The sequence below is a fragment of the Pholis gunnellus genome (genome assembly GCF_910591455.1).
Source record: "Pholis gunnellus genome assembly, chromosome: 20".
NCBI lineage: Eukaryota > Metazoa > Chordata > Actinopteri > Perciformes > Pholidae > Pholis > Pholis gunnellus.
Window position 1 is genome coordinate 10945185 of NC_136547.1, and position 13806 is coordinate 10958990.

The 13806-nt window shown below is 42.7% G+C and overlaps 1 protein-coding gene across 15 annotated transcripts in view; it reads left to right on the forward strand.

The window, feature by feature from the left end:
• Positions 1-13806, forward strand: part of kiaa1217 (KIAA1217 ortholog) — a gene marked incomplete at its 5' end in the record, with an annotated part of 79759 nt that overhangs the window by 55811 nt on the left and 10142 nt on the right. For 14 of the 15 annotated variants that reach the window (XM_079181533.1, XM_079181546.1, XM_079181541.1 and 11 more), the window contains 8 exons: positions 360-558; positions 1562-1655; positions 6318-7291; positions 8858-8962; positions 9500-9549; positions 11096-11235; positions 11349-11524; positions 13492-13622. In XM_079181533.1, the coding sequence (XP_079037659.1) occupies positions 360-558; positions 1562-1655; positions 6318-7291; positions 8858-8962; positions 9500-9549; positions 11096-11235; positions 11349-11524; positions 13492-13622 (1869 nt within the window). The remainder of the gene's footprint in view (positions 1-359; positions 559-1561; positions 1656-6317; positions 7292-8857; positions 8963-9499; positions 9550-11095; positions 11236-11348; positions 11525-13491; positions 13623-13806) is intronic. The other variant, XM_079181543.1, reaches the window with a different exon arrangement.

Sequence of the window (13806 nt, forward strand, 5' to 3'; positions counted from 1 at the left end):
TATTTAAAGCCAGGGTTGGTAATCTTCTTCAAAAACATTTTAATGTTATGCTTGTTGAAATTCTTTTTACATCCCGACAGCAATCATAAAATCAAATGCTCTGAAAAATAAAAAAATCTGTGACTGTGGCAGGACTGTAATAATCCTGTCCAGGCCACCTGTCTGTTTACAAGCTGCTAGCTTAACAGTTGTGAGTACAACAATAGTCCGACTCATTGTTTACATTCATTTGGATATGTTTATGTTCATTATAATAAATTTGGTGGAGTGGGTTTAGTCGGAGGCCTGAAGGGACAGGTGTGGACAAGTGCTGGCAACTTTCAGGCTAATCGCCCTGCCCCCCTGCTTTCTGTCTGCAGGCGTGCTGTACCTGCAGTACGGGGACGAGACCAAACAGCTCCGCATGCCGAATGAGATCACCAGTATCGACACTATCAGAGCTCTGTTTGTTAGTGCCTTCCCACAGCAGCTCAACATGAAGATGCTGGAGTCGCCCAGCGTTGCCGTCTACGTCAAAGACGACATGAGAAACATGTACTACGAGCTCACTGATGTCAGGTAAAGGCGTACGTTTGTGTGTGATAAACGTAGATACAGAATACGTATGGGGGCAGCATGTGTTGTGTTTTGTCAGTCTAAGTTTAACAGGACATCCAAGGTTCATAATAGTTTCAGTCTTCCTCTGAAGTCCTTTCCTTTTCCCCTCCCAGACAACTTCCTGTCTAAACTCCCCCTGCACAGGAAGTGTCACTGGCCAGGAAAGCTTCTTGCTTCCTCTTTCCAACATGTTAAAACTTAGTAGGAAGAACTTTATTTGGAGATAAAGCCCTTTGGCAAGATGTCTCCGATGTTCTGTTCCCAAACAAACTGAAGAGCACTCTTGAGAAACTTGGATGACTTTCCTGCCTGGAGTCCTTTCTCCTCTGGTAAAAAGATTGACTCTTAAAAGTTTGAACAATTATTTTACACCTTTTTGAGGTCTTTCTGTGCTTTTCAGAATGCAGTTTTCCAAAGTACTGTGTAGTGTGTTTCACTCAGTGCACAAACACGTATACGAGCTCACTGCTTTTTCTTGTTCCTTGTTTCTTCCTGGTTTGGTATTCACCAGCATGTCTTAGCAAGTCGTAGTTGTTTTTTTTTTAAAAAAAATATATTACTCTTTGCCCCTTTCTTTCCAGAGTTCCTGCCCATGTGCAATGTGTACTTTGTGACTAAGTCTCTATCAGGGCTGTAATAAAATGTCTCGTGATACCTTAAGGTTGGTTCATGTGTCCAGGGTGCAACACCACAGTGAGAGGGAGACCAGCGTAAGAACAAGCACACGGCTCTCCGTTTATGTAGTCGAGCCACGTTTCAACTCAGTATTAATAGATGTTTTTATAGACTTGAGAGATTTAGAGGAAATGTCATACAACCGAGGACTGTCAGAGCCTCTGTCAGGGTATGTGCCCTTGGCAGGGTTGAGGCACAGACTGAGATCCAAGCTGAGGGAGGATCGGCCGTTTTCTGATGGTGATTACTGGGCTGCCTATTTACCACGGGACACCTCTTCCCCCTACAGGAACATCACAGATCACTCCTGCCTGAAGGTCTACCACAAAGACCCAGCACAGGCGTTCAGCCACGGTCCAAGACCTGCCAATGGCGATGCCAGGGTGAGTACTTAACTGACACATATGCTAACAATGAAAGCGATTCTCGTTAACAGCAGCAGCTGCAAGGAGACAACCAGACTTGTTGCAGATAGAATAGTAAGCCCAGCCTCCAATTCTTCTCACTCTCACATCCTGTTTGCAGTTAAGGGAAGGAATGTCCCCCTGCCTCTTCTTAATCTGTTTAGAGGGGGTCTCATATTGTTCTCCCAGGGGCTTGCCATTGGGCCTCGTCTGCACGCTCTGGTGCAGCTTGCTTAAGGGGCAATTGAACTCTAATCTCGCGACTATTTTTCTCGTTCATTCTTCCCCCAATATTAGCTCTAATCTCTTTCTCTTGTTCTGATTCCAGCATGTTTTTTTTCCTGCTGATGTAACAAAACTAAAGCCCCAAAGAGCCCTTTCGTCAAATGTTCCTCCTCTAATCCACCTGACCCGTTATCTAGCCCGCTGCTCCTCTCTGCCTACGGCAGATTTCCAGCCGGTGTTGAAGTGCTATTGTGATACTGCAAAAATTATATTAACCTTAGCTATAATCCCATTTCCACATACAGTGTGTGTCACATAAGGGTAAAGTGAAATTGATAACATTTAAATGAATGATGAGGCAAAAAGGATGATGGTTTAAGAGGTCCTAGTTCAGATGGCAAGATGACTTTGAGGTGCTGCAGAAACTCTTTTTATTCTCTGCTGCTGACAGGCAAGTTGCTTCTCTGTGAGGGGGTCCTTCAAGGGGAATTGAACAAAAGACATTTGAGAAAAAAAGATAGAAAAATAGATTTTTTTTTAAAGTGAAATGGGAATTTAATAGTGCAAACAGTTTAAAGAAGGAAACATTGCAAGCTGGCCACACTAGAAAAACAGAACATGAATTGTGTGGAGAAGCCTTTCACATTCTTTAGCGTTCTCTTTTTATTTATTTATTTAGAGAATTGCCTATTTAATAACTATGCCACTTTCTGAATCAGCCGGATTGAAACGTATAACTGAATGAACTGAAGTGCATGAAGCAAAAGAAGCAAGGCGGCTTTACAAGGTCTCTTGTGCAAACATTGTGAAATCGGTGCAGTAGAAGATTGTTGTCATGAATAGTTCTGTCATTGTTTAACCGAGCTGCAATTGACACAGATACAAAACTTGGAAGTGGCTGTGGGGTGTGGAGGCCAGGTTGATGAATGGGACGGGACCTTCGACAGAAATGAGTTAGATGACATTTGTGGCGATAATCAAAAAATATGTAGCCTACAAAACAAACACAGACGTTGTAAGCATTGTCTCTATTCTTGGCTTCTGTAAAGCTTGGACTGAAGATTTTTCATTTGTTTTTTTTTTGCCTTTTTAAAAATGCTTGAAAGAGACAAAAAAACGGTCTTTCCAGAATTTCGCAACACCTTTTAATAATGAAACAGAAACCCTGGCACTCAAAGCAAAAGGTTCAATAATACTACAACAGAATGAGCTGCACACCTATTCAAACACTTTTTTGGCGGGTGGGTATACTTCATATCTGTCAGGCTATTAATTAAGTGCCCTCTTGTCTTGCATGCAGGAATGCCAGGCGTCGGATGAGATTTCAAGTATCATCTGCAGTTACCTCTGTTATTGTTTGAAACCTTCTGGCCAAATAAAGCTCTCCCTGCTTATGAATTCAACCTTCTTGTCTGTCAGTAACTGATTTAAGGTTGACAGATGCAGGCCCACACAGTCACTGATAGTTATATGATACACAGCATAGGCAGCAGGCTGTTAGAATAAAGAGCTATTCTCTTGCATTTGAAGCATCTTTTGTCACCTTTCATCGAATGAAATAGCAGTAAATATTTTTGAAATATTAATCTGTACTCATGTAGGGGATTGTGCCAAAAGCAGTGTATTTGTATTCATAGAATAGTCAATAATGGCTGTCAGAAGCGTTATTATGTACACATAGCTGGAGGAGATATTTTGTAAACAGAGATTGAGTTATTGGCTAACCTCTAATCTGTTCTCCTTAGAGCAAACAACCTCATTTTAGTATTCAGAAATGAAGAAGTTGGAAGCTTGTCATGTTTTTATCATTTTTATTGTCTTAATTAACAGGATGCTCCCATCTTCTTTTCAACACTATTGTGTACACTACAGCATAGTACATGCATTAATAGAACCAGCTATTTAAATGTTGACACACTTACTGCAGGCTCTGCAGTTTGTGAATCATCGCGAACAAGGCAGGAGATCGAGATGACTTTTTGCGCTACCAGACATGCTGCCCTCATTATTGGAAGCTTAAGAGCACGGCGAAAACAGAGAGAGAGAGTTCGTGAGTCAAACTCAAACCAAATGTTACTCAACACGACTTCTCATTTGCCCGACATGGTTCCGTGTGTTTGTTTTTCAAGCCTTTACTCCTCTGTTTTGTCTCAAAGCAAAAATGTACTCATGTTTTGAAGACAAATACAGGCCGCATTGATAAAGTAAATGTATTTTAAGGATGGTTAGTCTCCCAAAGGTGTAACATCTGTTTAGGATTAACATGTTATGCCTTTTTGGCCCAAATTGTTCTTATGCGGCTGTGCTGAAACTGGCAATGCAGTCAGAGATTCTATTTAGGGCTCCAGAGAAATTCCTGCACAAGACGGCAACTTCTCTTGTGTGTGTGTGTGTGTGTGGCACCTTGGATAGTGAAAGTCATTAGGCTTTGATGATAGTCTGCTGGGGCTCTTTGCTTCTTAGGTTTCTTATTATATGTTGTTGTTTTTTTGCTTGGTCACACTTGTTGCTGCCATATTTATGAGCTGTGTGTGCTTTTACTGCCAACAAGTGTCTTTCTTTTTTCCCTTTGTTATCACAGCCAAGCCTCAACCCTTTGTTACGACACACTTTAAGCAGTGGTTGTTTTCCAGTTTGTGCACACACACACATCTATTTCACACACTGTCACACACATACGCTATATTGCAGTATTAATCTGTATTGTCACTGGGGAAAAAATAAATAAAGGCAATGCTGAAAAAGCATATTGTCAAAAACTGTGAGCCTGAAGTTTAAAAAAAACAACTTTGCATTAGGTTTCGACTTGTCGTCTTATGTAATTGTAACCCATGAGTCATAACTTGAAGGAACAATTGCTTGTTTGTTTGACAGTAGGAGAGCGTTAGACAGGAAGGAAGATGGATTAGGATTCAGTCCTGCATGAAATGCTCCCCAGCTCAGTGTTATCATACCCAGAATATCACATCCAAGAGTTATATACTGTTTACACTCTATATTTCAGTTGTGCTCGCTAGCACAAAGACATTTTTACTTTTATAGAAAATTAACTTAGGCTTGGAACAAAGAAACTCTGTCCTTTATGAATGCATACAACCTAGTCTGCACGATACAGTACCTCTCTAAAGTGTACGATAACTAGGGTCGCCAACCATCCCGTAAAATAAGGAATCATCCCGTAGTTGGAAACTAAAAGACTGATCAGGCACCTGACTGGTCTGTGATGAAAGAAAACAAGTCGACGATGGATTTAAAAAAAAGAAAAGATCTTAAAGCACGTCTAGAGTTTTTTCAGTTTGCATGCTGCTGATAAGAGGACAGTTCTGCACGTCAAAGCCAAAACACGGCACAAAATTGCAAGCAGAATGTGTTTGAGTTAAAACTTGTGAATTCATGAAGGAAACAATGGAAATTATACGGTAGCAGCTTGTGGTGTCCTGTGGTGCTTGCGCTGCTGTCAGCCATATCGTAGCAATGCTGTCATTCGTCACTCAAGCAGACAGTGCTTGCTTGTGAGTCACCACCAATGAAACTGGATGGTTTCCTTCTGTCTAATACAAATCACTCCAACCTAATAGTCTAACCTGCAATAGTTCTCTTCCATAGATTTGCATTGAATTGATTCTCAAAAATCAATTCAAAGAAATGCACCTAGCCTGTGATGTATTGGTAACCGCAAGACAATCTAACTTGTTTTGGAACCACGGCCGCTGTGGCCACCTGTAAGACTTTCACCCTTTTGTTTGTAGTTTTATCACCTACAACCTGAGCGCTCATATATATCCTTTAACCCGGAAAGCCACTCTAGTTACGTGAGGTTAGGTTTATTATACATCAGCCTTCAAGGGTCATTTATGGGTGGTCTGGCAAAAGAACAGCGGCCCAGATTAGCTGACTGTTTCAATAGACTAAACTAGACAGATCTTGTTGTAAATTAACCAACTGCCTTCTAGCCCTGGAGGTGCACATGCAACCTCTTATTAGAAAGCCCCAGTCTTATCTCCAAGAGAGCAATCACAGATTTGGTGAAAGAAAAAAGTAAATCACTTCATTTAAAAACTACAAACTTTTTATCCAGGACTTTCAGTGAAATGCTGTACTGTGTACCTGGGGATAGTAGTCTTGCAAGTTACTATTTTCTGTTTCTAGAAAAATTGCTGACGGTCTATTTTCTTTGAAAAGCAACAGTGTAAACTGAGTTAGATGGATGTTTTTGTTTCAAGGGCACTTCAGTCCAGATATACAGGATATATATAGAATAAACAGTAGCGGAAGCTCTCAAGGGGGCAGAACTATGCAGTCTGGTTTATTGACCAATCCTGAAATTGAGGGATTATTATGCATTATTTGAAGTGATACCCAGTTTATATGCTTGTTAGGTTAAGAAGATATTCATATGCTTTTGTACTTTTGCAGATGAACAGCGAAATGATGCATGCCGTTCGTGATGGCCCGCACCCTCTGAGACAGCCCCCCATGGGTCCCCCATCACACCACCCCATGCAGGGAGCACTTCCCCCAACTCCTCACTCCATGCCCCCATCCCCCTCCAGAATCCCATTTGGCCCACGGCAGGGCTCTATACCTGGCAACGCCACTATCCCAAGGGACCGACTGTCTAATGCCAACCCTCCGGCCCGCTCCGTCTCACCCTGTCCCAGTGCCATCCTGGAGAGACGGGATGTCAAGCCAGATGAGGACAGGGTTGGCAAAAGCCACAGTCTATCTAGGGGAAATGAGGGGTTGTATGCCGACCCATACTTGCTCCAAGAGGGAAGAATGAGCATGGCTACTGCCCATGGACCACACCCTGGGCTTGATGGTTCAGATCATGGCATGGGGGGGTTTCACCGTGCCTCCATTCGCTCCACAAGCTCTTACAGCCCCAGCCCCACAGACACTATGGATCACCCCTCGCTGTACAGGCAGAAGTCCAGAAACAGCCAGCTGCCTACTTTGGGCTCCAAGACTCCTCCCCCATCCCCTCACCGGATGGCTGAGGTACGGATGATTGACATCCATGGCGGGCCTCCTCATGGCGGACCTCCACATGGCGGGCCTCCACATGGCGGGCCTCCTCATGGCGGGCCTCCTCATGGCGGACCTCCTCATGGCGGGCCTCCACATGGCGGGCCTCCACATGGCGGGCCTCCTCATGGCGGACCTCCTCATGGCGGGCCTCCACATGGCGGGCCTCCTCATGGCGGGCCTCCTCATGGCGGGCCTCCTCACGGTGTTCCCATGGAGAGAAGCTCACCTGTGCGCCAGTCATTCAGGAAGGAGGAAGTGGCAGGGACCAAGCCCCGAAACAACATGGGATCACCTGTAGTTCCAGACCTCCAGGGTCACCTCCAGGGCCCCATCGCAGTTGGCAATGAGCATCAGACACGGTAAGCACCAGGGGATCAGGCACTACACGCAGTGGGCTGGTGGCATTGTTAAAATTAGGATTAAGACATTGGCATGGGAGCATGGACTAACTCTGCATCCAAGTTTCACCCTAACCATGAGCTGCTGATTTTCAAACCCTTGCTTCTACTGTTCCATCATCCATGACTGACGGCAAGATATATAATATAACCCACCTTGACACCGTCTTCAGGGTCATGAGCTGCACATTAAGAACAGCAGACTAATGCACATGATTCTGCACTTGGTTTGTGTATATAACCAGTTTTGCTTATCTGACTATTGTTTTTACAGACTCTATTCAAACTTTGGAGCTGATGGTGTTGATTATTAAAAGAGTGTGTAGCTACAACCACTGAAACAGTATAGTATCTGGAGACTCCACTAATCCACTGTATATTTTTCTCTTACTCTGTGACTATTGTTCTACAACAAACCCTCTGCGGAGTCTATTCAGTCTGGATAATCCAGCAGACATTTTGGTACCTGGATTAGGTTTATCCACTCTGACTGTGAGCACATAAACATTGAAAAAGGGATGCTAAGCCACTTTGCCAGGCAAACGTGGTTTCACTAAAGGGGAGGTTACAGAGACAATGTGCGTACCTAGGAAAACCAACAAAAACATTGACCAGGTTCAATAAGTATTTTAAATGGCCCAATCATTCAAACAGATCAGACTGGACCACCTGGGCAGTCCAAAACCCCCCATTAGAAATGCCCTGGGAAACAGGGAAAAGAGTGTTGGAATTTGAATGGGAAAGTATGGTGCTTAACTTTCAAAATAAACATAGTCCAGACTCTAAGGGCTCGATAGCTGTCATAGAAGTTATTCATGTGAAATATACTGTATGAACGCTGAGGTTAGGCATTGCTGTGTTCACATAGTCCTTGTGTCTGTCTATTGTCTATAGCACAGCTAAAACCACCCAGTCTCCTGCGTGTCCTCAGCTAGCCCCATATCCTTCCTCAAGATAAATCATGACATCCGAAAACAAAAGTTATTCTCTTTTCCAACCTCTGGGTTTACCAAGCAACCTCAGTGAAAGGTCCGTTATTCACCCCTCTGGGTGTTTGGCTTTCTTATGAGTGTGATTTTCGAATGGTCCTTTCATCCTCTTCTGAGCGGCCACCACTCGGTGACGCACTATTGTTTGCTTTAAAAAACAATATTACTTGAACATCCTCGGTCTGAACTTCAGGGGTCTTTTCTTGTCTTGAGTCATCCATCTTGTTTATTCTATTTGGACCCAAGCGTTTTTCTTTTTGTGAAAATACTGACTCAAGTGGTGTTGCACTGTTGTTATTCAGAAACGATGTATTAGACCAGAGTCAGTATTGACTCAGGACATAATTCCAATTCAATTCCAAAAAGAATGTGTAATTCCACAAAATAAGAAAAAGAATCATGGTCAGGAAATTAAAAACAATTGCTTATCCTGTTACAGCCCTCCCGTTTTCATTCTGAGCTAATATTTGCTCTAGTGGCAGCTGTAATATCCAGTAGGCCTCAGTGTTGAAAGTAGAATTTTCTGATGTTTCTGCAGAGTGCGAATGAAGGCTATGGAGCAACAGATTGCCAGCTTGACTGGTCTTGTTCAGCATGCACTTTTAAAGGAGCCAAACACTAGTGGCACCAAGGAGCTACTAAGGTAAGCAATCACAGTATAGGAAAAAGTGAGGCATCAAGGGAAATGGAGTTTCAAATGAAAAGCCAGCCTATCCAGCCAGAGCGGGAAAGATAAAGTGTCCTCTCTATAAAGGCCATATCAAACACTCTAAATAGCTAAATGGCATCTGGTGAAGAGGAAAATAGGTTTGACTGTGAATCTGACATTGAAGTCATTTGCTCTCTAGATAAATGGCCACTATGTAAGGTTTATCTGGCTGCATTTCAACTCTTTGCATTTCAATCTTCTCCGTGTGTTAATGTTTGCTTGTCAGTTAGTCTAAAAGGTCTGTGACTGCTGTGGATGTTATTGTTTTTATGCTGTGGTGAACTCTGATGAAGCTTGTTAACGTCATTAACATCATTTTAACCTCTCTGGTTTGTCAGTCTTTCCCCCTCATACTTTGTTGTATCGTGTTTGTTCTTACTAATACAAACCTATAAATCTAAAGTTCCCCAAATACTGTCTTTTTTTCCGCAACCAAAATCCTGCTCTTATGATTTTTTTCTCTGGCTGTAGTGAGAGACCACCGAAGACATCATCTCCAGCCCACAGTGCACATAGCTCAGGTTAGTATCATTGTAATTCTTTTCTGTTTCATTAGTTTCTTTAGTACCATAATGTCTTGTGCAGACAAGCCCACACATCAGTGTCAGTCAACAGTCTGCAATGAGCAGTGCTGGAGGGGGGGAAAACAAAGTCAGGCGTCTTTGCTTGTCATCGGTTCGTATTACCTTACAGTCCTTTACTCCGCACGGTACACCCAGTTTAATAGGAGATAAGAGACGAGAGCCGGCAGAGCTAACACAAGCTCCTCAAAGCATTACTTAAAACAAGACGGTATTACTTCTCAAGCCTGCCAAGACGATTCAGCGATTCAGTCTCGGCTCTGTAGTGGTCTGTGGCCAGATCTCGGCTTGATGGAAAGATCTGCAACCTCACCAGTGGCACAGCGAAAAACACAACACGCGTCTTGAGAGCTAATCTCATGTCTCGTGACACATTTCATATGTAGCTTTCGGAGAGATTTACTTGTCATGTTGTGCTTGAGCGATTCTCCAAAGCATCAGAACAGTTACTGTGTGGGCTTTGATCCCGCCAGACTCCCTCTACATCAAACATGAGAAATCCGGTGGCGCTTTTTTTTTTGCCGTTGCTCAAATGCTTCTTCGTTGTCACAACACAGCCTGCACTTCTTTTGATGGACATCATGTCCCGAAGGCCCAAAACACCACCAGCAGTGTACATTGTAACCTGTACTTCAGGTCTAGGCAGCTGTGGGACCGTATGTGAGAAATATGTTGTGAATAGAGTTTTGGGATTAAGAAGACAAAGGTTTTTTTACTGGGTGAGTTTCAGCGTCAAGGGAGCTTAGAGTGCACTCTGAACATTGCCTGACCTGTTGTGTAACTCACAGGTAGGTGCACTACTTTATTTAATGGACCTCATGTTTCTGATGTGAAAGGATTGGCTCTTGCAAAATCAAAAACAAATGTTTTATCATTTACCTTAACTGTTACCTTGCCAAGCACATAGTTTCGGTTTTATTTGCCCACGCTTTGAGATATTACTGATGGAGATTTCAGCCTCGAAGCCAATAAAATGGAGGTGAATGTGATTTCATATGTGGTGCTCTCAGCATTGAAAAATTTAATTTAAACCAGCCTTTAATGTTCAAGCCATCAATTCAACCCACTCCAAGGAAACATGTGTGAGATCTATTTATTAACTGATATTAAATGGACTTAGTTCTCCCTTTGTTTTTAGATGTGCGACCAAAATAATAAAAAAAAGTTCAATTATTATTGTTGTTGGCCATTTAGGGACGCTAACCAAAAATATTACATCCCTTAGTTTCCATGGTTTCAACCTCTTCTCCACCTCTAGCGGTGACTGAAATGTCAAAATCAGCTGACCGACATTTCAGAGGTGCAGCCAATTTTAGTGCCGGTATATGTTTGCTTATTGTGCAGGGTAAAAGACAGCCACAGACAGTTGGGCAATCATTACTGGTCAGACCAGTGTGCTGCCAGGGAAAATGTCTGAAAATGGCCGGTTTAATAGATTTGCTTTTTCAAGTAACAAGCTTTAACTTGTCCTGCCCCCCCCCCACAGGTGGTTCCCCAGTCTTGGCTCCCAAGAGCAGCGCGGCTCCATTAGACAAGGGTCCTGTTCCTCTCAAAGTCAACCTCCTGCAGTTCAGAAAGAATGTTTCTGACCTCAGGATGCAACTCCATCAGATGAGACAGCAGCAGGTGAGACCCTTTTTAATTAATTTCGAGTGTGTTAGTATCCACTACGGCTTTGTATGTTGGTCTGCCAGTTCAGGTTCTCTCATATCTCATTCCCACTGTGCGCATCCCCTCAGGTCCAGAACCAAGAGGCATTACGAGTCCAGCTGAAGCGGGCAGAGCAGGAAATCAGTGTTAAACTTGCAGAGGCCATGCGAGGCCTGGAGGACCCTGTGCAGAGACAGAGAGCGTTGGTAGAAGAGGACAGGCACAAGTACTTGGGTCTGGAGGAGCGTGTCCTCACACAACTCGGGTAAGGCTGCTCAAAATTCCCTGATTCACTTCCATAACAGGTGCTGTGCTTCATGTAGTCTAATATGGACAGATATGGTTGTCTGCATTCATTACTGAATGTTTATTGTTGTACGTATTAGAGATGATTTAGTACACACCCATGCGACTCCAGTCAAGGTGTTTGCATTTATAGAACATCTCTGAAAGGCTTCATTTTGTATCAGCTTACCTGTGCTATTCACTGTTAAACTCTTCGATATGCCAACGCCCTCGTAATTACAGCTCACAGGTTTATACAGGCAAGCCTGACTCTCAGAGACAGCAGGCTAGAACAATGGACCCAACTGTGGAGGAACTACCCTGCTCTTGCTTTGATTCACTTGCTTTATCTTGCCAACAGGGAGCAGTAATTGAACCTTTTTTTATTTGGATGTTTACAGGCAAGGTCAAACAGTGTTTTCTTGCTAGACGGTAGTGAACACACGCTCCAATAAATACAATGGTAGCAGCTCATGGAGACTTGAGAATTGAACAGGCGGAAGTCAGTGGAAGAAGCTCTCTGTTACCCTTGGTATTCAGCCAGTTGTGAGTCAGCAAAACACAGCTGCTGGCTCTTTAAATAAGGTTTGGTAATTAGGGTCGCTTGGATTTAAGACCAGTTAGAGAATGTGGTGTGAAAACCACTGCCCTCTCAAGAGGAGAACTAAATCTATCATGACCTATAAGGGCACATTTTGTAAAATTGTATAGCTCTGTCGCAACAGAAAAGCCCCAGTACTTTAAATAATGAAACTGATACCACTAGTTTGCCAGTAATCCAAGGACAGGAATACTTGAAAAGCAAGGAAACAAATTAGATTTTAAAAAGATGGTTTGTCATTGTAAGATGACAGTATTGATGATGGTGACAGAGCTTCGCAGAGCATTTATCTAAGTAGTGGGTTAGGTCACATGTTTGGATCCCTTACTCACAGTTTCAGTTATAATTTAGAGCATATGAAAGGAACACTTTTTTGAGCAATGTCTTCAGTACTTCATATCTCAAGGATCTTTAAAGGCTGCCTCCTACACTCTGACACACAGAAATGTTGGAGATGGTCTGTATCTGTTTTTGTCTGTGGGAGGCGCGATAAAAAAGTAAAATCTGATTTCTTTTGTCCTAGGCTGGTATATCCCATCATCATTCCTATTACCAGCAGGCCTCGGCATAGCAGGGCATTTAACACACTGTCTCCTTATTACCTTTCCCACCCCCTTTAGGGAAGTTACATAAAAGAGGGTTTCTCAGGGGTACCGGGCCACAATGAAACACCATTTTAGTCCCTCTCATGCAATCCAACACTGCACACAATGTTATCTTTCAGCACATTTCCCTGCAGAGTAGCCCTTTTTTTCTCAAGCACTGGGTTTGTTGGGAAGCAGCGTACTGTGTTTTCTATGTGAGGAAGTGCTCCTATACAAATAAGCCCTCATTCAGTGTGTAAGCATTTGTGGTTGTGGGATGACATCCAATCCAAGCAATCTAATGGAGACAGGATAATGAAGTGCTTAGTGGAAATTATTATTGTCAGTGTTAATTACTGTACATATTTTCCATATGTTCTAGTTCCCTATTTTTTTATGGATCATGTCCCAAAGTCGGCTCTCACCTTTGTCCAATCAGTATCGCTGTAATTATCCTCAAGATAAATGATTGTGTCCTGCCCCCTGGTGTTAGTAAAGAATACATAAAATGTTAATAACAGTGTGAAAAGTATTACTCTTAAAATGTAGATAGATATCAGTATAACAGAAACAAAAAGAGTCCCTGAAGTGGATTTACAAATTTACATAAAAACATTTAATCATTTAATTCATTTGTCATTCCTGCCGTTGAACATGCTGCATGCTTAAAAGATTCATACACTATTTATTGAAACATTGTTGTAGGAAAACAAATAAACTCTACAATTTGTTTTGTATATGCATTTTCTTTCCTCTCTGCAGTGAGCTGGAGCAGTATGTCGGCTGCCTGCAGAACGACTCAGCAGCGACACAGAGAGTAGTGACTCTGAAGGACGTGGAGGAGGGAGCAGTGACTCTGAGAAAGGTGGGAGAATCTCTGGCAGGGCTCAAAGGTAAGACGACAAATAATATTCTCACTAGTAGGTACAATGTTGTATATAGCAATCTGGCCTGACATATAAATAAATATAGAATACAAGCCAATAGCGCTGGGCAATATGATTGAAATAATTGTTTGGGCTATTTTCCAATATCAGTATACATCATGAGATGTCAAATGTGTGCAAAGACACAGTC